The 24783-nt window shown below is 38.0% G+C and overlaps 1 protein-coding gene and 1 pseudogene across 1 annotated transcript; both read left to right on the top strand.

The window, feature by feature from the left end:
* Window positions 1-6777: 6777 nt before the first annotated feature.
* LOC113904674 lies at window positions 6778-17466 on the top strand (annotated as a pseudogene).
* A 5861-nt stretch (window positions 17467-23327) lies between these two features.
* LOC113904672 (olfactory receptor 5M3) lies at window positions 23328-24260 on the top strand. Its single transcript, XM_027561786.1, has one exon. It carries the CDS (start codon window positions 23328-23330, stop codon window positions 24258-24260), a length of 933 nt encoding a protein of 310 aa, XP_027417587.1.
* Window positions 24261-24783: the final 523 nt, after the last annotated feature.

The following is a 24783-nucleotide window of genomic DNA, read 5'->3' as shown; positions in this document are numbered from 1 at the left end:
TTTTTTTTTCCCCCTGTAGTTGACATCTAATCTTACCGCATTGTGATCAGAAAAGAGACTTGAAGTGATTTCCATTTTTTGGAATTTACCAAGGGTAGATTTATGGCCAGGATGTGATCTATCCTGGAGAAGGTTCCATATGCACTTGAGAAAAAGGTGAAATTCATTTTTTGGGGGGGGGAGAAAGGTCCTATAGATATCAGTTAGGTCTAACTGGTCCATTGTATCATTTAAAGTTTGTGTTTCCTTGCTAGTTTTCTGTTTAGTTGATTTATCCATAGGTTTAAGTGGGGTATTACAGTCTTCCACTATTATTGTGTTACTGTTAATTTCTACTTTCATACTTGTTAGCATTTGCCTGACATATTGTGGTATGCCTATGTTGGTTGCATATATATTTATAATTGTTTTATTTTCTTCTTGGATTGATCCTTTGATCATTATGTAGTGTCCTTCTTTGTCTCTTTTCACAGCCTTTATTTCAAAGTCTATTTTATCTGAGTATTGCTATTCCTGTTTTCTTTTGGTCTCTATTTGCATGAAATATCTTTTTCCAGCCCTTCACTTTCAGTCTGTATGTGTCCCTTGGTTTGAGGTGGGTCTTTTGTAAACAGCATATATAGGGATCTTTTTTTTGTATCCATTCAGCCAGTCTTTGTCTTTTGGTTAGGGCATTTAAACCATTTACATTTAAGGTAATTATTGATAAGTATGATCCCGTTTCAATTTACTTTGTTGTTTTGGTTTCGAGTTTATACACCCTTTCTGTGTTTCCTGCCTAGAGAAGATCATTTAGCATTTGTTGGAGAACTTGTTTGGTGCTGCTGAATTCTCTCGGCTTTTGCTTGTCTGTAAAACTTTTGATTTCTCCTTCATATTTGGATGAGATCCTTGCTGAGTACAGTAATCTGGGTTGTAGGCTTTTTTCTTTCATCACTTTATGTCCTGCCATTCCCTTCTGGCCTGAAGAGTTTCTGTTGAAAGATAATATTCATTCTTTGTGTTTGATCTTAATTAATTTGATTAATATGTGCCTTGGTGTGTTTCTCCTTGGGTTTATTCTGTTTGGACATGCTTGGTTTTTTGGACTCGGATGGCTATTTCCTTCACCACTGTAGGGAACTTTTCAACTATTGTCTCAAGTATTTCTCATGACCTTTCTTTTTGTGTTCTTCTGGGACTCTTATGATTCGAATGTTAGGGAATTTGACACTGTTCCAGAGGTCTCTGAAGTTGTCCTCATTTCTTTTTCTTTTTTTTATTTTTTCCTCCCTGCTTCATTTATTTCCATCATTCTATCTTCCACCTCACTAATCCTATCTTCTGCCTCAGTTATTCTACTGTTGGTTCCCTCCAGAGTGCTTTTGATCTCAGTTATTGCATTATTCATTATTGATTGACTCTTTTATTTCTTCTAGGTGCTTGTGAAACATTTCTTGCATATTCTCAATCCTTGTCTCCAGACTATCTGTAACTCCATTTTGTTTTCAAGATTTGGGGTCATTTTCACTATCATTATTCTGAATTCTTTTTCAGATAGACTCCCTATCTCCTCCTCTTTTGTTTGGTTTGGTGGGCATTTATCATGTTCTTTTACCTGCTGAATATTTATCTGCCTTTTCATCTTGTTTAGATTGCTGTGTTTGGAGTGGCCTTTCTGTATGCTGGAAGTTTGTGGTTCCTCTTTATTGTGAAGGTTCCTCCCTGGGGGAGGGTTTGGATGAGTGGCTTGTCGAGGGTTCCTGGTTAGGGAAGTTTGCATTGGTGTTCTGGTGGGTGAAGCTGGATCTCTTCTCTCTGGAGTGCAATGAAGTATAAAGTTGTGAGTTTTGAGGTGTCTATGGGTTTGGTGTGACTTTTGGCCACCTGTATATTAATGCTCAGGGTTATGTTCCTGTGTTGCTAGAGGATTAGCTTGGTATGTCTTGCTCTGAAACTTGTTGGCTCTTTGGTGGGGCTTGGTTTCAGTGTAGCTATGAAGGCTTTTGGATGAGCTCTTGTCAATTAATGTTCCTTGGAGTCAGGAGTTTTCTGGTGTTCTCAAGTTTTGGATTTAAGCCTCCTGCCTCTGGTTTTCAGTCTTACAGTAGCCTCAAGTCTTCTTCATCCATATCACACTGATGATAAAACATCTCCTTTCGAAGAGAATGGGTTGCCTTTCTGGTTGCCTGGTGTCCTCTGCCAGCATTCAGAAGTTGTTTTGTAGAATTTGCTCAGTGTTCAAATGACCCTTCTATGAATTTGTGGGGGAGAAAGTGGTCTCCCCACCCTATTCCTCTGCCATCTTAGGACCTCCATCCTCGTTTAGTGAAAGATTTTTAAAATTCTGCAATGCTTTAAAATTTTCAAGAGTTTCAAACACATGATTTTACATATTCTTATAATAACTCGATTTCCCCCTAACCCTATATTGCCTTTCCCCACTTCCTTCTCCCCACAGGTAGCCATAGTTTTGTTCCTATATTTGCGAGTTTGCTTTTTTGTTTACTTATCAAGTTTGTTGTATTTTTGCTATTCCACATACATGTCATATCATACAACATTTGTGTGTGTTTTCTTTTTATGCATTATTTCAGCAGTTTAATGCCCTCCAGGTGAATCCATGTTCTCACAAACAGCAAAACTGTATTCATATACAATAAGTCCTTTACATATGAACCTTCAAACTCTGAATTTTCAAAGATGTGAATGTGTTGTTCACATGTTGAATTACATAAGTTAGTTCTCATGACTGGTGTACATTATGTGTGTAAATCCTCTACAAATGGTTGTGCTTTTGTGTATTCTACTGTACAATAGTGTACATTATCTTTCTTTCAAAGATATCCAGAGGCAAGTGTAAAAGCAGTGTTGATTTTGAGGGGCACTTCAGATCCTCTCTATAGATTCCCACTTAACTACACTGGTTTGATGAATGGAAACACATGACATGATGAAAAAGATCACCAGAGGTGCCTCATCATCAAAAGAAATGTCCTTTTCTGCTCTGTGTAGTTGATACCCATGTCCATCTCAGTCAGAGATGCTGCTTGATCATGTCAAAGGGGAGGAGGGAGCAAGAATTATCTTACTATTCTGTTTGCCCAGGTGACTCTAATTCTCAAGAAAGGGGTGGAGAAGCATGTATAAGCCATATTCTCATATCCAGTTTTATCTGCAATAATGCTGGTATTTTAGCTGCTAAAGAATCCACCTGCAATGCAGGAGACCCTGGTTCAATTCCTGGGTCAGGAAGTTCCCCTGCAGAAGGAGTAGGCTACCCACTCCAGTGTTTTTGGGCTTCCTTGGTGACTCAGACAGTAAACAATCTGCCTGCAATGCAAAGACCTGGGTACAACCCCTGGATTGGAAAGATCCACTGGAGGAGGCCATGGCAACCCACTCTAGCATTCTTGCCTGGAGAATCCCCATGGACAGAGGTGCCTGGTAGGCGACAGTCCATGAAGTCACAAAGAGTCAGACTAGTTGAGTGAATAAGTACAGCACAATTCTAGTAATTTTAATCTCTGACTCCTGTGTGTAGTCTTCAAGTGATCCATGACCCAGAAGGATGATGATTCAATGGTCCTTTTAGTATCCAGCAATGGCGAAGCCAGAAATATCACTTCAATCGCAACCTTTATTGAGCAATTATTGTGCAACACTCTGGTCTGGGTCAGGGATGTGAGACAAATCAAAATCCTACTCAGATGTTTTAACTTAAGAGAATTTAATGGAAAGAATTTAATTTAATAAGGAGAATACTGGCAGTGTTAAGTGAATCAGTCCAAGAACTTGAAGTACCTGTAGGCTAAGTTCATAAGGCAATTGTCATACCAGTACTGAAGCAGTCAACACAGGGCCTCTGTCAGGATTCTAGTGTCATAAGATCCAGGAAAAGCTTGCCAGGCCACGTTTTCAACACACACCTTAGCAGGAATTTTCCTTGAAAAGATGCAGCCACCTTAACACTTCACTGTAAACCTGGGAGAAAATGAAGTTTGGATACTTTTCTCTTCCTCTCATTTCTGTTATGCTCCTGGTTTGTTCCATTGCCTAACTCATATGGAAACTAGACACTCAAGGAGCCCTATTGATGTAATTTAAGAATTAAGCTCCAGGTAGACCAAAAAAGAAAAAGATAAAAAAGGTAAACTGTATAGATGGTCTATACTGACACAGGAAGCATCATTAGCACATTTATATATCTGTATATCTATGGTGTTCTATTTGCTATGTGTTTATTATTATAACAATTAAAATATAAAGAGCAAGGTTCAGAATCAGTAAATAAGTAGTCCAAATGCAGCAAAAGTTATCTGACTGTCTGATGGTTTTCCTATATCATTCAGTCATCTATCTGCATGATAACTTAATAACTTACCCAAGTCAAGTCTCAAAATATCAAGACATTTAGGCACAAGTTAAAAAAAAAAATGAGTCCCATTAGTATACCATTTCAGAAGATTTGATTCCCTGAAGATACTGGGGAGAGGCAAGAATCATGGCCTCAGTGGGCTTAAGATTTTAAAAAGAGTAAATCACTCAAGGTGGTTTATAGTCTAAATGATTTTCTGTGAGAAATAATTGAACCCTAGGGTGCTGATCCCTCTGTGACAATTATGGTATAAATTTCTCAGCTTCTTCATATTTGTGCTGTCACTGGGAAGTCACCTTCTTTCTCCAGTAGGACTATGTATTGAACAGTTTGCTGTGGTGTGTGCTTAGTCACTCAATCTTGTTTGACTCCTTGTGACCCCATGGACTGTAGCCCACCAGACTTCTCTGCCCATGATGATTCTCCAGGCAGGAATACTGGAGTGGGTTGCCATGGCCTCCTCCAGGGGATTTTCCCAATCCAGGGATCAAACCCAGGTCTTCTGCATTGAGGGCTGATGCTTTACCATCTGAGCCACCAGGGAAGCCCAAGAATACTGGAGTGGGTAGCCTATCCCTTCATCAGGGGATCTTCTGGACCCTGCAATCAAAGTGGGGTCTCCTGCATTGCAGGCATATTCTTTACCGGCTAAGCAAAATTCTATTTTTCTCATAGTACAAATATCTATAAATATACCATGGAGTGGTATCAAAATGGAAAAAGAAATAGATCAAAGGGTACAAGACACAGCCTCAGGTCGAGAGTGTCTGTCAAGAATAGAAAGCTTTATAGTGTCGCGAGCCATTTCTGTCCACTACTCTCTAAGATTACCTTGCCAAGTCAGTTCTTCACATCAGGTGGCCAAAGTACTGGAGCTTCAGCTTCAGTATCAGTCCTTCCAATGAATGTTCAGGACTGATTTCTTAGGATGAACTGGTTGGATCTCCTTGCAATCCAAGGGACTCTCAAGAGTCTTCTCCAACACCACAGCTCAAAAACATCAATTCTTAGGTGCTCAGCTTTCTTTATGGTCCAACTCTTACATCCATACCTGACTACTGGAAAATCCATACTTTAGACTAGACAGACCTTTGTCAGCAAAGTAATGTCTCTGCTTTTTAATATGCTGTCTAGGATCATCATAGATTTTCTTCCAAGGAAATGGTCTCCTTTATCATGTACAAAAGTTGCAAAATGCACTTTATGATTTCTTACATACTCTCTCAGTTTTATAAAAAATAAGGTTATTATTATCAGTGTGACCTTTAAAGAACTCAAATTGAATCTCTATCATACAGCTTATTCTTACATTCTGAAAGAGTTAAAATGAGGTAAAGTGACAACAAAATTATTACAATTTGGGGATGGGTATGTCAATCACTTTTTAAAAAATTGTCTTCTCCTCAAGGGGACATTTTTAATACATTATTTTATCCCAATTATTCCCTCCTTTAATATTTAACATCACTGATAAATCTGGATATATAAAAATAATCACACATTGTTTATGTACTGTATTTTTACCTGTATTTATACAAAAATGCCGATTTAATTTTGTGTCCCATGAGCCAATTGCTGCTGCTGCTAAGTCAATTATTGCCCTAAATAATTGGCTGAAATATACAAAGCTAAGGAGAGCCTGGGATATCTTACTGAAGTAAGATTTGGTAATGTAAGGGCAACCTGAGATAGGCAAGTGTGGATAAAATGAACATGCATCACAGGGTGAGGGACTAGCTTGAAAATGACCTTGAGGTTAGAGTGGCAGGTAGGCAGACACTGGTTCTATAAAGATATATCTGTTCCGTTTCTCTAAATGGTTCACCTGTTGGGGGAACAGAATGAATTTCAATTACTGACACTTTAGACACCACATCAAAATCATCCTGAAAACAAAGAATCATAGTTTTAAAGAAAAGCAATATTTAAAGGGATTGTAAGTGACCTATTCATGATAATGATTTGTAGAAAAGATCTAAGCTTCTCAACTATGAAAAGACTTGCAGAAAAGCATTTGAAACTATGTAATTGTGCTCTATATTAAGTTAAATATTAAAGCATCTAGTGCATGATTACTAGGTTATTTCTGGATATTTAAAGAAAAATTTGATGTGGAACATTTTTAAAAACTACTGAATTTCTTATACTATTGCTTCTGTTTTATGTTTTGGTTTTTTTTGGCCATGAGGCATGTGGGATCATAGCTCCCTAAAAGGGGTTCAAATCCTCTTTCCCTGCATTGCAAAATAAAGTTTTAACTGCTGGATCACCTAGAAAGTCCCCTATGTAACTTATTTATGCAATATGTATTTAGAAGTTTGAAAGAAGTAGGCATTGATGATGTGAGTAATGGAAAATGATAAAAAAAATGCATTTTTATTTCATTTACTTTAGACATCATTGGAAGCTGAGCAAACACAATGTTAAGGGAAAACTACACAGAAGTGACTGAGTTTATCCTCCTGGGACTGACAGATCAAGTTGAGTTGCAGCCTGTCCTTTTTGTGGTCTTCCTAGTCATCTACCTGATCACAGTCTTCGGCAATGTGAGCATGATTTTGTTAATCAGAACTGACTCAAAGCTTCAGACTCCAATGTACTTCTTCCTCAGCCACCTCTCCTTTGTAGATCTCTGTTATGCTACCAATGTCACTCCTCAGATGCTGGTCAATCTTTTATCCAAGAGAAAAACTATTTCCTTCCTTGGTTGCTTTATATAGTTTGACTTTTTCATTTCCTTGGGGCTCACAGATAGCTATATGCTCACAGCAATGGCTTATGACCGCTACACGGCCATCTGCAAACCCTTGTTATATGGCAGCAAAATGTCCCCAGGTGTCTGCCTCTCTCTCGTTGCTACATCTTATACATATGGCTTTGCAAACGGTCTTGCACAGACCATCCTGATGCTCCACCTCTCCTTCTGTGGACCCAATGAAATCAACCACTTTTATTGTGCGGACCCACCTCTCCTAGTCCTGGCCTTCTCAGACACTCATGTCAATGAAACTGCCATGTTCGTGGTGGCTGGTTCCAATCTCGTGTTTTCTCTCACCATCATCCTCATTTCCTACATTTTCATCTTTACAGCCATTCTGCAAATGCGTTCTCCAGAAGGGAGGCGCAAGGCCTTCTCCACCTGGTGGGCTCATCTGACAGTTGTCACTGTGTTTTATGGCACACTGTTCTGGATGTATCTGAGGCCGCCTTCTGAGGCATCTGTAGAACAGACCAAAATTGCAGCTGATTTTTATATCTTTCTGAGTCCTATGCTTAACCCTTTGATCTACAGCCTTTGGAACAAAGATGTTAAAAGAGCAATAAGGAGAGTAATGCAAGAGAAAATTTTTGTTTAATTAGGTACAGAGGTTTAATTGGCCAGAGGTATGTAGTATATTTGTATTTTCTGACCGATTAGAGAGAATTTTAAATTAATAAGTCACTTTTTGTCATTGACTTAGTTTTTCCTTTTGAAAAGAATCTGTCAGATCATTAGCTTGTGTCATTTCAGTGTATTTAAAAGGAATACCACGTGGAAATTCAATGACAAGACCAGACAGCATTGCTATTTTTGTAATATTAGTAAAGGACAGATAATTCTGTGCACAGTACTCATTAAGGTAGAAAGTTATAAAAGGCAGAATTACCAATGATCCTAAGACAATGCCAATTTGTTTGATTTGAGGGGTTTAATATTTTCCAAATTATTTTCCAAAACTTGTCAATCGTATAAGGAGAAAAGTTTTTTCTTTGGTTGGTTGGTTTTTCCCTTTGTTCACATTATATATCCAAGATCTTTGGGTATCTTAAATTACTACTTAAGAACTATACTAACGGAATCCTCATTGATTAAATGTTTGACAGAAATGCCAAATTTCCTTTAGATTTTTAAAAATTATTTCTTTAAAAAATTTTTTAACCAAAATGCCTCCAGCACTAACTTATATTAGGCTTTCACTTTTTTTTTTTTAAATTATGCTCTGTTAACAGCTCACAGACAAAAATAGTGAATGATATAAAGAACACTTTTTGAAGCATAACTAATCATCATTAAGTTTTCACACAATGACACTTGTTTCAAATTTGCACAAATCTCCACTTCATGGACCTGACTGCTCACCTTTGGCGTCTCCCCCGGGACATACAAGTTGGGGAAGCTCACGATGCTGGAAAACTCAGAAGAGATGAGAGTTGAGCAGAACTTGGTTCTGTTAGGTAAATCAAGTTGATTTTTTAAAAAACTGATTTTTCTAAATTCCATGTATATGCATTAGTATACTGTAATGGTGTTTTTCTTTCTGGCTTACTTCACTCCATATAATAGGTTCCAGTTTCATCCACCTCATTAGAATTGATTCAAATGTATTCATTTTAATGGCTGAGTAATACCCTAACCCTAACCCTGTATACAAGACAGCAAAAGAGACACTGATGTATAGAACAGTCTTTTGGACTCTGTGGGAGAAGGAGAGGGTGGGATGATTTGGGAGAATGGCATTGAAACGTGTAATATCATATATGAAACGAGTCGCCAGTCCAGGTTTGATGTACAATACTGGATGCTTGGGGCTTGTGCACTGGGACGACCCAGAGGGAGGGTATGGGGAGGGAAGAGGAGGAGGGTTCAGGATGGGGAACACATGTATACCTGTGGCGGATTCATTTTGATATATGGCAAAACCAATACAATATTGTAAGTTAAAAAATAAAATAAAATTTAAAAATTAAAATGAATTATGGTAAAAAATAAAGTGAGTGCATTATTGAAAAAAAATAAAGTAAAAGACAAAAAAAATGATTTATAACTGATTTGTAATTTTAAGTTTCAGGTATACAACATCTGAAAGTTGCTCAGTCGTGTCCGACTCTTTGTGATCCCATGGACTGTAGCCTGCCAGGCTCCTCTAATCCATGGGGATTCTCCAGGCAAGAATACTCAAGTGGGTTGACATGCCCCTCTCTAGGGTATCTTCCCAACTCAGAAATCGAACCCAGGTCTCCCACATTGCAGGCAGATTCTTTAGAGTCTGAGCCACCAGGAAAGCCTGGTGTTCAGCATAGTGATTTACAATTTTTAGAAATGTTAAAGAGGCTTTTCCAGTGGCTAAGTGGTAAAGGATCTGCTTGCAGTTCAGGGGACTCAGAAAATTCAGGTTTCAGAACTGGGTTAGGAAGATCCACTGGTGGAAAAAATGTATAAAAAGCAGTAAGAAGAGCGATTCAAGAGAAGCTATTTGCCAAATAGTGTAGACATTTTGGTCACTGGTATGTAACATATCTGTATTCTCTGATCAATCAGTGAGCACTTTAATTTAACAAGTCATTTTGCCTATTGACTATTCTTTTCCTTTTATAATTCACCTATGAGACTTGGAAGAATGTTATCAAATTGTTAGTTTTGACTCAGTATATTAAAATAATACCACACATATATTAAGACACAAGACCAAACAGCATTGTCATTGCTCTATAACATTAGCAAAAAACAGATTATTCTATCTATATTACCCATAGTCACCAAATATGTGAACTTGCTTGTTGGATTTTTTTTTTTTTTTTTGTATTTTTTTATTCAAATTATATTGAAGTGAAAACCTTTAGGAATCTCAGGTTATTACTTCAAGATATATCTTTAGCTATTAGTACTGGTCCAATAGAATCTTCATTCATAAGATTGTTGAAGTAAATCCTAAATATCCTACAGAATATTTTTATTATATATTTTAAGTGTTTTAATCTATCTATATCACCATCACAAAACTAGTTTTGAGGTTCCATTTTTTTGTTGTTTTGTTATGAACCATTTCCAGCATACATCCAAAATATAAAGCAGCATAGACTACCAGAGTCAGGATAACTAGCAGTGTTAGGATATCATGCAATGCCACATTTTTCATTTTTTAAATTTTTTTTCTATTTTTTTAAATTTTTTAACTTTACAATATTGTATTGGTTTTGCCATATATCAACATGAATCCACCACAGGTATACACGTGTTCCCCATCCTGAACCCTCTTCCCTCCCTGTACCATCTCTCTGGGTCATCCCAGTGCACCAGCCCCAAGCATTCAGTATCATGCATTGAACCTGGACTGGTGACTCGTTTCATATATAATATTATACATGTTTCAATGCTATTCTCCCAAATCATCCCACCCTCTCCCTCTCCCACAGAGTCCAAAAGACTGTTCTATACACCAGTGTCTCTTTTGCTGTCTCGTAATAATCTCAGATATGCAGATGACACCACCTTTATGGCAGAAAGTGAAGAGGAACTAGAAAGCCTCTTGATGAAGGTGAAAGTGGAGAGTGAAAAAGTTGGCTTAAAGCTCAACATTCAGAAAACGAAGATCATGGCATCCAGTCCCATCTCTTCATGGGAAATAGATGGGGAAACAGTGGAAACAGTGTCAGACTTTATTTTGGGGGGCTCCAAAATCACTGCAGATGGTGACTGCAGCCATGAAATGAAAAGATGCTTACTCCTTGGAAGGAAAGTTATGATCAACCTAGATGGCATATTGAAAAGCAGAGACATTACTTTGCCAACAAAGGTCCGTCTAGTCAAGGCTATGGTTTTTCCAGTGGTCATGTATGGATGTGAGAGTTGGACTGTGAAGAAGGCTGAGCGCTGAAGAATTGATGCTTTTGAACTGTGGTGTTGGAGAAGACTCTTGAGAGTCCCTTGGACTGCGAGGACATCCAACCAGTCCATTCTGAAGAAGATCAGCCCTGGGATTTCTTTGGAAGGAATGATGCTAAAGCTGAAACTCCAGTACTTTGGCCACCTCATGTGACGATTTGACTCATTGGAAAAGACTCTGATGCTGGGAGGGATTGAGGGCAAGAGGAGAAGGGGACAACAGAGGATGAGATGGCTGGATGGCATCACTGACTCGATGGACGTGAGTTTGAGTGAACTCCGGGAGTTGGTGATGGACAGGGAGGCCTGGCGTGCTGCGATTCATGGGGTCGCAAAGAGTCGGACATGACTGAGTGACTGAACTGAACTGATACGGGATTATTGTTACCATCTTTCTAAATTCCATACATATGCATTAGTATACTGTACTGGTGTTTTTCTTTCTGGCTTACTTCACTCTGTATAATAGGCTCCAGTTTCACCCACCTCATTAGAACTGATTCGAATGTATTCTTTTTAATGGCTGAATAATACTCCATTGTGTATATCAGCCACAGCTTTCTTATCATCTTGGAGCATAGTTGATTAACAATGTTGTGTGAGTTTTAGGTGTACAGCAAAGCAACTCAGTTATAACTATACATGTATCTATATTTTTCAAATTGTTTACCCATTTAGACTATTGTAGAATATTGAGCAGTCCTCCCTGTGCTATAACAGCAGGTCCTTTTATTTCATTGTTTCAGAAACTCAGATCCATCACCTCTCCATGTCATGGACACTAGGGCTCATCTTTGTCATCTCCTCCTGAAGCATATCTGGGGGAAAGACTATGACACTGAAACATGCTTAGAAGAGATGGGAACTGAGCAGAGCAGCGTCCTATTAAGTCTATCCAGTAAATTTTCTTTTATCAGATCTTCAGTGTCCTTACAGATGTTTGAATTTTCAGACATGAAAATGGAGAATGATGATGTGGACTTGCCTATTTTCTTTTGTAGTTTTTAAAACTATTTAGACTATATTTTTAGGTCTTATCAACTGCTGAACTGGTATTATTCCTTTGATCACTTATACTTTCTATCCCTTCTATGATGTATAAAGTCTAAAAGCCTTATTTGTCTGATATTCACATATATTTGGCTGTTTATTTTTTGTTTTTGGTTGGTTATGTCCAGTATGTTTATTTTTACCTTTTTTTTTTTTTTACCTTTTTTATTTTCAGGCCCCGAGTCCTTTTGATCACTATTTCTTATTTTATTGTGGATATTGACACTTTTGAATATTTCTGACAACTTAATTTGTGCTTTTCACAAACTTTTTTGTGTTTTTTCTCCTCTTTACCTACTGTGAATTAAATCATATTTTGCAACTTTCTTTCCTTTTTAATCCTTGTTTGACTATGACACATTCTATTTTCTATTATTAGTAAGTTCCCTTAAACTGTGTATGCATACTTGTCTTAACTTAGTCTTCATTAATCAGTATATCTACATTGCTATTAAATAATGAAAGGAATATGCTGCTGCTGCTAAGTTGCTTCAGTTGTGTCAGACTCTGTGCGACCCCATGGACTGCAGCCTACCAGGCTTCTCCGTCCTTGGGATTCTCCAGGCAAGAACACGAGTGGGTTGCCATTTCCTTCTCCAATGCATGAAAGTGGAAAGTGAAAGTGAAGTCGCTCAGTCGTGTCTGACTCTTAGCGACCCCATGGACTGCAGCCTACCAGGCTCCTCCATCCATGGGATTTTGTGGGCAACAGTACTGGAGTGGGGTGCCATTGCCTTCTCCCAAAAGGAATATACAATATTTTAATTATGAATTCATCCTGCTTCTAACTTATAAACTGTCATTTGCAGGTATAGAATAAATCATCAATAGTAAATTATTTATTAATGAACTTTAAATATTATCTTTATTGTATATGATTACAGTTATATTAAATGGTGATTCAATGTTCATGTTCCTTTAACTTTCATATTTATCAATTTTTCTCTCACTATTATAGTAACCCACTCCAGTATTCTTGGCTGGAGAATCCCATGGACGGAGAAGCCTGGTGGGCTACAGTCCACAGGGTCACAAAGAGTCGGACATGACTGAGCGACTTCACTTTCACATTATATGGCACCCATTCTTCATTTATGGTTTAGTTTTATTCTGTGTGATATATATCCTTAATCAGTTCTTTCAGTGAGAGTCCCTCTCTATCCACTTATCTGAGAATATCACTTGTCCATTCTCAGAGGAGAATTTATTTGGGTATGAATGTAGAAAGACAGATACTTGCTTTCAGTATTTAAAATATCTTATATTCTGGCTTATTTTTGTTTAGCTATGCAGGCGGCTGCAACGACCGGTGCACTAAGCGCAGGTGGCTGCAACGACCGGCGCACTAAGCGTGGCCGAGAGGAGCTACCCCATGTCTGAGGTCAGGGGCAGAAGCCAGGAGGACCCAATGCCCGAAGGGCGGCGGCCAAGAGGAGTTACCCCACGTCCGAGGTCAGGGGCAGTGGCCAAGAGTGCCAGGCTGCGATGGCGCAGGAACAGCCAAGAGGAGCTGCCTTGCGTCCGAGGTTAGGGGGGTCGGCTGAGAGGAGCTACCACGCATCCGAGGTCAGGGGTGGGGGCGGTGGCCAAGAGGAGCTACCCCGTGTCTGAGGTCAGGGGCAGCGGCTGGGAAGAGCTACCCCACACCGACATGCCCGAGGCCAGAGGTGGCGGCTGGGAGGACCAACCCCACGTCCAAGGAGCCGTGGCTGTGCGGGCACAGGAGGGCCTAGAGGAGCTATCCCACGTTGAAGGTCAGGAAGGGCGGTGGTGAGGAGATAACCCTCCTCCAAGGTTAGGAGCAGCCGCTGCGCTTGCTGGAGTAGCCATGAAAAGATACTTAGCCCAAGGTAAGAGAAACCCAAGTAAGACGGTAGGTGTTGCAAAAGGGCATCAGAGGGCAGACAAACTGAAACCATACTCACAGAAAACTAGTCGATCTAATCACACTAGGACCACAGCCTTGTCTAACTCAATGAAACTAAGCCATGCCCATGGGGCAACCCAAGATGGGCGGGTCACAGTGGAGAGATCTGACAGAATGTGGTCCACTGGAGAAGGGAATGGAAAACCACTTCAGTATTCTTGCCTTGAGAACCCCATGAACAGTATGAAAAAGCAAAATGATAGGATACTGAAAGAGGAACTTCCTAGGTCAGTAGGTGCCCAATATGCTACTGGAGATCAGTGGAGAAATAACTCCAGAAAGAATGAAGGGATGGAGCCAAAGCAAAAAGAATACCCAGCTCTGGATGTGACTGGTGATAGAAGCAAGGTCTTATGCTGTAAAGAGCAATATTGCATAGGAACCTGGAATGTGAGGTCCATGAATCAAGGCAAATTGGAAGTGGTCAAACAAGAGATGGCAAGAGTGAATGTCGACATTCTAGGAATCAGTGAACTGAAATGGACTGGAATGGGTGATTTTAACTCAGATGACCATTATATCTACTACTGCAGGCAGGAATCTCTTAGAAGAAATGGAGTAGCCATCATGGTCAACCAAAGAGTCCGAAAGGCAGTACTTGGATGCAATCTCAAAAATGACAGATTGATCTCTGTTTGTTTCCAAGGCAAACCATTCAATATCACAGTAATCCAAGTTTATGCTCCAACCAGTATTGCTGAAGAAGCTGAAGTTGAACGGTTCTATGAAGACCTACAAGACCTTTTAGAACTAACACCCAAAAAAGATGTCCTTTTCATTATAGGGGACTGGAACGCAAAAGTAGGAAGTCAAGAAACACCTGGAGTAACAGGCAAATTTGGCCTTGGAATGAAGCAGGGCAATGATGTACAGAGTTTTGCCAAGAAAATGCACTGATCATAACAAACACCCTCTTCCAAAAACACAAGAGAAGACTCTACACATGGACGTCACCAGATGGTCAGCACCGAAATCAGATTGGTTATATTCTTTGCAGCCAAAGATGGAGAAGCTCTGTACAGTCAGCAAAAACAAGACCAGGAGCCGATTGTGGCTCAGATCATGAACTCCTTATTGCCAAATTCAGACTCAAATTGAGGAAAGTAGGGAAAACCACTAGACCATACAGGTATGACCTAAATCAAATTCCTTATCACTATACAGTGGAAGTCAGAAATAGATTTAAGGGCCTAGATCTGATAGATTAGAGTGCCTGATGAACTATGGAATGAGGTTCGTGACATTGTACAGGAGACAGGGATCAAGACCATCACCATGGAAAAGAAATGCAAAAAAGCAAAATGGCTGTCTGGGGAGGCCTTACAAATAGCTGTGAAAAGAAGAGAAGTGAAAAGCAAAGGAGCAAAGGAAAGATATAAACATCTGAATGCAGAGTTCCAAAGAATACCAAGAAGAGGTAAGAAAGCCTTCCTCAGTGATCAATGCAAAGAAATAGAGGAAAACAACAGAATGGGAAAGACTAGAGATCTCTTCAAGAAAATTAGAGATACCAAGGGAACATTTCATGCAAAGATGGGCTTGATAAAGGACAGAAGTGGCATGGACCTAACAGAAGCAGAAGATATTAAGAAGAGATGGCAAGAATACACAGAAGAACTGTACAAAAAAATCTTCACGACCCAGATAATCACGATGGTGTGATCACTGACCTAGAGCCAGACATCCTGGAATGTGAAGTCAAGTGGGCCTTATAAAGCATCACTACGAACAAAGCTAGTGGAGGTGATTGAATTCCAGTTGAACTCTTTCAAATCCTGAAAGATGATGCTGTGAAAGTGCTGCACGCAATACGCCAGCAAATTTGGAAAACTCAGCAGTGGCCACAGGACTGGAAAAGGTCAGTTTTTATTCCAGTCCCAAAGAAAGGCAATGCCAAGGAATGCTCAAACTACCGCACAATTGCACTCATCTCACGCTAGTAAAGTAATGCTCAAAATTCCCCAAGCCAGGCTTCAGCAATATATGAACTGTGAACTTCCTGATGTTCAAGCTGGTTTTAGAAAAGGCAGAGGAACCAGAGATCAAATTGCCAACATATGCTGGATCATGGAAAAAGCAAGAGAGTTCCAGAAAAACATCTATTTCTGCTTTATTAACTATGCCAAAGCCTCTGGCTGTGTGGATCACAATAAACTGTGGAAAATTCTGAAAGAGATGGGAATACCAGACCACCTGATCTGCCTCTTGAGAAACCTATATGCAGGTCAGGAAGTAACAGTTAGAACTGGACATGGAACAACAGACAGGTTCCAAATAGGAAAAGGAGTACTTCAAGGCTGTTTATTGTCACCCTATTTATTTAACTTATATGCAGAGTACATCATGAGAAACGCTGGACTGGAAGAAACACAAGCTGGAATCAAGATTGCCGGGAGAAATATCAATAACCTCAGATATGCAGATGACACCACCCTTATGGCAGAAAGTGAAGAGGAACTAAAAAGCCTCTTGATGAAGGTGAAAGTGGAGAGTGAAAAAGTTGGCTTAAAGCTCAACATTCAGAAAACGAAGATCATGGTATCCAGTCCCAAGACTTCATGGGAAATAGATGGGGAAACAGTGGAAACAGTGTCAGATTTTATTTTTGGGGGCTCCAAAATCACTACAGATGGTGACTGCAGCCATGAAATTAAAAGACGCCTACTCCTTGGAAGGAAAGTTATGATCAACCTAGATAGCATATTCAAAAGCAGAGACATTATTTTACCAACAAAGGTCCGCCTAGTCAAGGCTATGGTTTTTCCAGTGGTCATGTATGGATGTGAGAGTTGGACTGTGAAGAAGGCTGAGCGCTGAAGAATTGATGCTTTTGAACTGTGGTGTTGGAGAAGACTCTTGAGAGTCCCTTGGACTGCAAGGAGATAAAACCAGTCCATTCTAAAGGAGATCAGTCCTGGGTGTTCTTTGGAAGGAATGATGCTGAAGCTGAAACTCCAGTACTTTGGCCATCTCATGCAAAGAGTTGACTCATTGGAAAAGACTCTGATGCTGGGAGGGATTGGAGGCAGGAGGAGAAGGGGATGACAGAGGATGAGTTGGCTGGATGGCATCACCGACTAGGGACGTGAGTTTGAGTGAACTCCGGGAGTTGGTGATGGACAGGGAGGCCTGGCGTGCTGTGGTTCATGGAGTCGCAACGAGTCTGACATGACTGAGTGACTGAACTGAACTGAACTGAACTGAACACATTTATCCTTATCAGTGTCCTGAGAATGTGCTCAGCAGAAGGAAGAAAGCTTTCTCTACATGTGGACCCCACTTGACAGCGGTCCCCATATTTTATGGAAATCTTTTCTTCATGTGTCTCAGAAGTCCAACTGAAGAGTCTGTAGAACAGGGGGAAATGGTGGCTATGTTTTACACCACAGTAATTCCTAAATGTTGTACTCTATGATTTTTAGTCTCAGCAACAAAGATGTGAAGGAGGTCATGAGCAAAGCAATTAGCAGAACAGCTTTAACTAAATAAAATTGAAAGTTAAAGTATATGATGAGACCCATGGTTCAATAGAAGGGGTAGACAGTTATCATTTCTTTTGTGTAATTTTGAGGAAATTTGTCATTTATGTTTTCCATGAATAGATGAAGATTATATATAATTGAAAATGGAATAATAGTGTAAACATAAAATAAGCACATTTGAAACAAGAGTCTCTGGGTCTATGAAATCTAAGTTTAGTAGGTGTGACTGGAAAAAATTTTATGTAAAATAGTTGCAATTTTTATAAATTCACTGTTTTTTTTTAATTTTATTTTTTAACTTTACAATATTTTATTGGTTTTGCCATATATCAACATGAATCCTCCACAGGTATACACGTGTTCCCTGTTTAGATTCTGATTTTAGAGAAAGTGTAATAGTCTTTTCTTACACCTAAAATAGATATTGGTTTGGGATATCTGTTATTTTTAGGTGCTTAAATGGACTGTTATTTCACTGTATCTCATTGTTATAATTGTAGATAATATCCCTGATTGTGGAATATTTTATTCAAAATATGCTACAAGCCTCATGCAATAATATTAATCAATGCAACTGTATCCTAGATGAGTCTGGATTTTCAAATGTTTACTAATTAATTAAATAAACCTCATTTATATGTAAGCGTATTTTAATTGTATGGTTTCTATTTAAGGCCCTATTTGTGTCTTATCTTATAATGACTATCAGAAGGTAATATAATCTCACTGTTGATTTGGAGTTTGGAATGTGTTTCTGTAAATATATTTCAACAACTTATCTTTAGACAATTTTTGGAAAATAGAAAAATAGATTTACTCTTATTTTGTTTTATTTTTAAAAAGTATTTTTGGGGTTGGTGATAGCAGAAACTAGCAGAAACCTTGCTAGTCCTAGTACATATGTATGTAATGTGATTCTTTTATATCTGATTTTAAAATGAACACATTATCAATATAGTAGATATCCTGAATTTTGTTTTTAGCAATACTGTTGCCTGGTTTTCAAAATGTTCTTATTTGAAAGATGAGAAAAATTTGAGGCACAGATAGCTGCTTGATTGTGAATGAATCTTAAACTTTCTTGTCAATATTCAAATTCTGTTCATTTTATTTATCAATATTTTATAAGAAAATTTTAAAAATAAAGTTTTTCTCACAATGATTTCCACAAATCAAACAAAATTATCCATCAACATTATATATGTATGTATAAATGTTATATATGTTACACATATATAGATAGGTTATATGTGTGTTTGCACATGTGTGTGCATGTGTATGTTCCAGAGTATTCAACTTGATCAATACTTTCCAGGAATTTTGTTTAAGAATTTACCTCAGGGTTAAATTAGTTGTCACATAAAAGAATCAACATTAATAACATAATCTTGTATGCTATTTTTCTCCTTCTATTTATGTGTGTAACTCTAAACTGCCTAATTTACCAACAGCAGAACTAATTTCTCTACCTAGCTGTATTCTTGCCCTAGATTATAAAACTTAATCAATTTGAAAGCCATATGATTTCAGAGGTAATTATGCAACTAGTGCAATTTTAACTACTATGAGAAACTATATAATCATTCACATAAAAGTTATTGCATTACACACATATTTAAATATTTAATTTATATAGTTTGCAATTTAGTTTTTGCATGCAGTCCGAAGCAAGATACCAACACTAATTCTCATAAGACATTACCATTAGTAAATTAATAATCTCTCTATCCCTAATCATATTAAAATGCCAATAATAAATACATAAACTTATTTATAATTATTTTGGCCTACTTCTAAGCATTTTAACCTTCAGTTGAATTAATTAATTCACTTATTTGTCCAACGAATATTAGCTGAGTGCCTGTTATGTTTGAGGCTCTGTTTTAGTTATTTGTTATCAGTGAACAAAACAGAAAAAGAAATCCTTGATCTCATGAGACTTATATTCCATTTGTGTGAAACCAGCATAAACCATCAGGAAAATACATAAATATATCTTAGAGTATATTAGTGATGTTATAGAAAAATCTGGAAAAAATCATCTTGTAAGATAAAGGAGCAAAGGGGGATCTCTGGCTCAGATATGAGAATGAAGGTTGATTTCATTGAGAAGAGGATAATTGAACAAAAACCTCATGAAGGTGGTTTAGACATGAGCCATGGAGGTCCTTACTGAGCAGTGTTTTAGAAGATGGAGTAACTAAGGAAAAGGCAGATGCAAGCATTCAAGGAAAGTTTTAAGAACAAATGGAAGCCAGTGTGGCTGCAGCCCAGGGCAGTGAGAAAATTAATGGAATATGAGACCATAGGCATGATAAGGGACTAGAGGCCAAGGTCCTGTGAGCCATGAAGCACAGAACACAAGCTGGGCTTATGAATGTTGAGGAATGTCATCACCAAGTTTAGTGTGATGCAAACTCAAAGCAAAGAACGTTATTTGATCCCAGAATACTTTCAAAATAACTTGAATGGGGGAGGTGGATTTTTTGTTAATCTGTTACAAAACAAAACTCAGTGATCAACTTTTCCTCTAGAGATATACTTTCCCTAGGGTTATTTCTAGAAGATTCTTAATTGTTTTTGGTTTTTTTTTTTTAAATAAGGCAATAATTTAAGGGAAACTTCTCTTGTGGATTTCCAGTTTCTTTTCTACCTGGCATCATCTCATTTCTTACACAACATTCACTTTCCCATTCTGCATCCTTCCTGGGAATACTTTGCTCTATTTAGAGATTGGTATACAAACACATCTATCTGGAGCTAGAAGATGAAGCTTTCATTATATATTTTATTTTATTATATTCATCATTAATTATTCCATTTATATTATCCATGTATGGAGGTGTCTATTTGTCAGAGACAGAAATTTTATATTTAGATTTGAATATTTGATTATTAAAAGCTATTAATGAAGCTACAGTTTCCACAAGTGCATTCAGTAATAATTGCACCTTCTTATTTATTATTGGAGGAGGAAATGGCAACTCACTCCAGTATTCTTGCCTGGAGAATCCCATGGACAGAGGAATCTGGTGGGCTACCATCCATGGGGTTGCAAGAGAGCTGAATATGTCTTTTCATACTCTCAAACAATGAAGTTAATACTGTTAATTAATACTTGTTACATCATCTTAAGACACAGAAAAATGAAACACAAAACAAACTAAGAGCAAAGCCTGCCTAAGTTCACAAAATAAGTCCTGGGGCCAGAATTCAAAACCACTTTAGAACAGAAACAGAATTCTCTATCTGGAATACTTAATGTTTCCTCTTTTCTGGTCCTGGGGGAAAATAATCTACAATTACTGGTAACTTAATTTGAAAGCCAGGGTGATACAATATGGGTAGTTTTTGTATATATTTTTGCCTGAAGAAGGTGGTGAGCAAAACTGTCTGTCTCCAAACCCTTCTCTTTTTTCCAGTCTCCATAATTCCTAAGATCAGACCTGACTATTCCATTTTCCCTGTGAGTTCCTCAGAGCTCTCAATTACCTGTCTAACCACCACACAGGTTTTCATCTATTTTGCCTTTGTGAGGTACTAACAACACTGATCTTTTATATATCATCTTTCTGGATCATCCTTGGTACAGTTAGATGCAGTGAGATCTGACATTCCAAATAAAAATTCCTCTTCTGCTGTTTTAAAAATAAGTGGAAAATCCTGGCACATTTTGTTAACACAATATCAACATGCTCTATTAACATATTTGTAATCTCTTTCCATTCAGAATCTCTCCTTCATCTTTACATTTTCTCTATCATTTATGATGGTGTCTAAAACATATCTTTCATTAATATCTCAATCTTTAAAAATCCATTTTTTTTTTGTTGAGGACACTCATCTTATTCAAAAGCTAACATACTATTTTTAAAACTTTTTATTAAGTTGCATTGTTTGGGTGGTTTACAAACAGTTCTGTGTTCCATTTTTATTGTTCTGTTTCCCTTGGACTGAGCAGGTTCACAAGCAGCTCAAAATGATACTGTGGCACATTTAGGACAAATATGGCTCTCCTTCGTATCTCAGAAGGATTGCTTCTAGAGCATCACCCTCCACCCTATCCCCCCAGGATCCCCAAATCTGCAGAAACTCAAGTCCCTTATATACAATGGTGTCATGATTGCATAAAACCTATGCACATCCTTTCATATACTTAAAGTCACCTCTATCTCTTTCTCCTTTCTCTCATTTAAAGCTAAGTAAATGCTAGCTAGACTAAGTGTATTAGAATTCTTTCCCAAACAGTTTTGCATATTTTACGAGGTAAGTTGCATAATTATAAGAATTTGGATAAGACACAAAGATTTCTCATTATTTGATAAATAAACGCTTGTGGATTTTCCTCCATAATACTTATTAACAGAATGGAAGGCACTAGTATTTTCTCAGGAAAATATTTTGTGAAGTACTGTCCTGGAGAGGTTCATATGATACAATCTGTATTTGAAAATAAATTTGTAACTATCCAAGAAGCTTTCCTAGACCACTGGATCTCCACGAAAGAGTCAATCATTCCCTGCTTTATCCCCGTATTATAACACTGTAGGAATACATCATGATTTTACAAGGTTTAATTACATTACTACCACTTCTCACTAGTGACACTGATCTCCCGGTCTTATCTTTGAATCTGCAGAACATAACAGTGGAGGGTATCTAGTAGATTATAATTACATGCTAGGTTTGTCAGAGTCCTTGTCCAGGGAATACACACAATATATGAAAGTATGTAAGTAATTTAATCCTTTATTTCAAAGATTACTGTGAACAGTTTGTCCCTCTTTAAATGAGTCCAAGTATGAGGTTAGATTAAAAACAAATTTTATCTGATATTTAGGGCTGACAGTTTATTGGATTAAATGGTTTTGCCCTATAATTCTGGAAGTGAAAGTGAAGTCGCTCAGTCTTGTCTGACTCTTTGCGACCCCATGGACTGTAGCCCACCGGGCTCCTCCATTCATGGAATTTTGCAGGAAAGAGTACTGGATGCATGCATGCATGGTAAGTCACTTCAGTCATGTCCAACTCTATGCGACCCTATGGACAGCAGCCCACCAGGCTCCTCTGTCCATGGGATTCTCTAGGCAAGAATACTGGAATGGGTTGCCATTTCCTTCTCCAGGGGATCTTCCTGACCCAGGGATTGAACCCAGGTCTTCCACATTGCAGGAAGACACTGTACTGTCTGAGCCACCAGGGAAGCCCATAATCCTGGAGAACATGCTTATATTAAAATGGAGAAAAAGTATTGTTTTTGAGTGACATTAAAAACAGAAATCTTACCCTCCATAAATATCTTAAAATGAATAATTACCAAAATGCCAGTTGAAAGCAAGAGATATTTAAGAAATAGTCTTGAGCTTCCCTGGTGGCTAAGTAGTAAAGAATCCACCTGCCAATGCAGGAGACTCCAGTTCAGCGCTGGGTTGGGAAGATCCCCTGGAGGAGGAAATGGCAATCTACTCTAGTATTTTTGCCTGGAAAGACTCTGGAGGGCTATAGTCCCTGGAGTCCTAAAGAGTCGGACACAACTGAATACACACACATGTATACACTTGGACACTTGGACAATTACAATTTTTAGGAATAGCATGTTTCAATCACATTTTGTACAACTCTTATGTAAGTGGGTCAGTGTATTATATTTGTCAATGTAGATACCTTCAGGGAGCTTGTTAAACAGCAGGTGCTCAGAAAAAAATTGCTGAAAAAGACTGTCAAAATGAAGTCATAGTTATTTAATTAAAAAAATAAAAAACAGCATGAATAAAATGTAAATTGATAATAATCAACATTTGATTTTAAATTTATTTACTAAAACTTATCATAGAAGTTTGTATGGAAAATTGACTTAGAGAAGAGAAAATGCTCAACTTCACGGATGTGACAGAGTTCATTCTTTTGGGACTAACTAGTCATCGGGAATGGCAAGTTCTCTTGTTTGTCAGTTTCCTGCTGGTCTACGTGATCACCATGGTGGGTAATATCTGCATGATCCTGTTAATTAAGGTCAGTCCGCAACTCAGCAGCCCCATGTACTTTTTTTTGAGTCATTTGTCATTTGTTGATGTGTGGTTTTCCTCCAATGTCACTCCTAAAATGCTGGAAAACCTGTTATCAGAGACAAAAACGATTTCTTATGCTGGCTGTTTGGTACAGTGTTTCTTTTTTATTGCTCTCGTCCATGTAGAAGTTTTCATTCTTGCTGTGATGGCCTTTGATAGATACATGGCCATTGGGGACCCTTTGCTCTACGGCAGCAAAATGTCAAGGACTGTCTGTATCCGACTGATTTCTTTCCCGTATGTGTATGGTTTTCTGATTAGTCTGGCAGCAACATTATGGACCTATGGCTTGTACTTCTGTGGGAAGATTGAGATCAACCACTTCTACTGTGCAGACCCACCTCTCATCAAAATGGCCTGTGCTGGAACCTTTGTAAAAGAATATACGATGCTCATACTCGCCGGCATTAACTTCGTATATTCTCTAACTGTAGTTATCTTATCTTACCTGTTCATCCTCATTGCCATTGTACGGATGAACTCAGCGGAAGGGAGGTGCAAGGCCTTCTCCACCTGTGGATCCCATTTGACAGCTGTCATCATATTCTATGGAACCCTTATTTTTATGTATCTCCAACGTCTCACAGAGGAGTCTGTGGAGCAGGGGAAGATGGTGGCTGTGTTTTACACCACGGTGATCCCCATGTTGAACCCCATGATCTACAGTCTGAGGAACAGAGATGTGAAAGAGGCCATGAACAAAGTGATCAGCAGGACAATTTTAACAAAGTAATGTTGTGTTACTTTTGTCCTCTGCATTTCATCAACACTCACTTGTCAAAAGATTACTGCTTAGTACACAGCTTTAGAGAATTCACAAAAAGTAAGAACTTTACCCTTTACAAAAAAAAAAACAACAAGAAAAAATTAAAATTCAGAGGGAAAAAGTGAATTTTCTCTCATTGATACAAGTAGTCATGCTTAGCTAAAATTAATAAATTAATAGAGAAGATTATTTCAGCCCAAGTTCACAGGTATATGTATTGACATTGTTTATATCCTTTGTTAGAATAAAAAGATTTTGATTTTCTTAATCAGGATGGGGAACACATGTATACCTGTGGCAGATTCATTTCGATATTTGGCAAAACTAATACAATATTGTAAAGTTTAAAAATAAAATAAAATTTAAAAAAATGTAGTAATGAATTTAGGAAATATTTATCTATTTATCTACTAGACTACAATCTGAGGTAGAAGAAATAACAACATATTTCATTCAGTTCTCTAATGTAAGTGCATAAAGATGGTGGTCT

The sequence above is a fragment of the Bos indicus x Bos taurus genome, chromosome 15 (assembly GCF_003369695.1).
Source record: "Bos indicus x Bos taurus breed Angus x Brahman F1 hybrid chromosome 15, Bos_hybrid_MaternalHap_v2.0, whole genome shotgun sequence".
NCBI lineage: Eukaryota > Metazoa > Chordata > Mammalia > Artiodactyla > Bovidae > Bos > Bos indicus x Bos taurus.
Note: the sequence above shows the minus strand (reverse complement) of the source record. Positions and strands in the feature narration are given on the sequence as shown.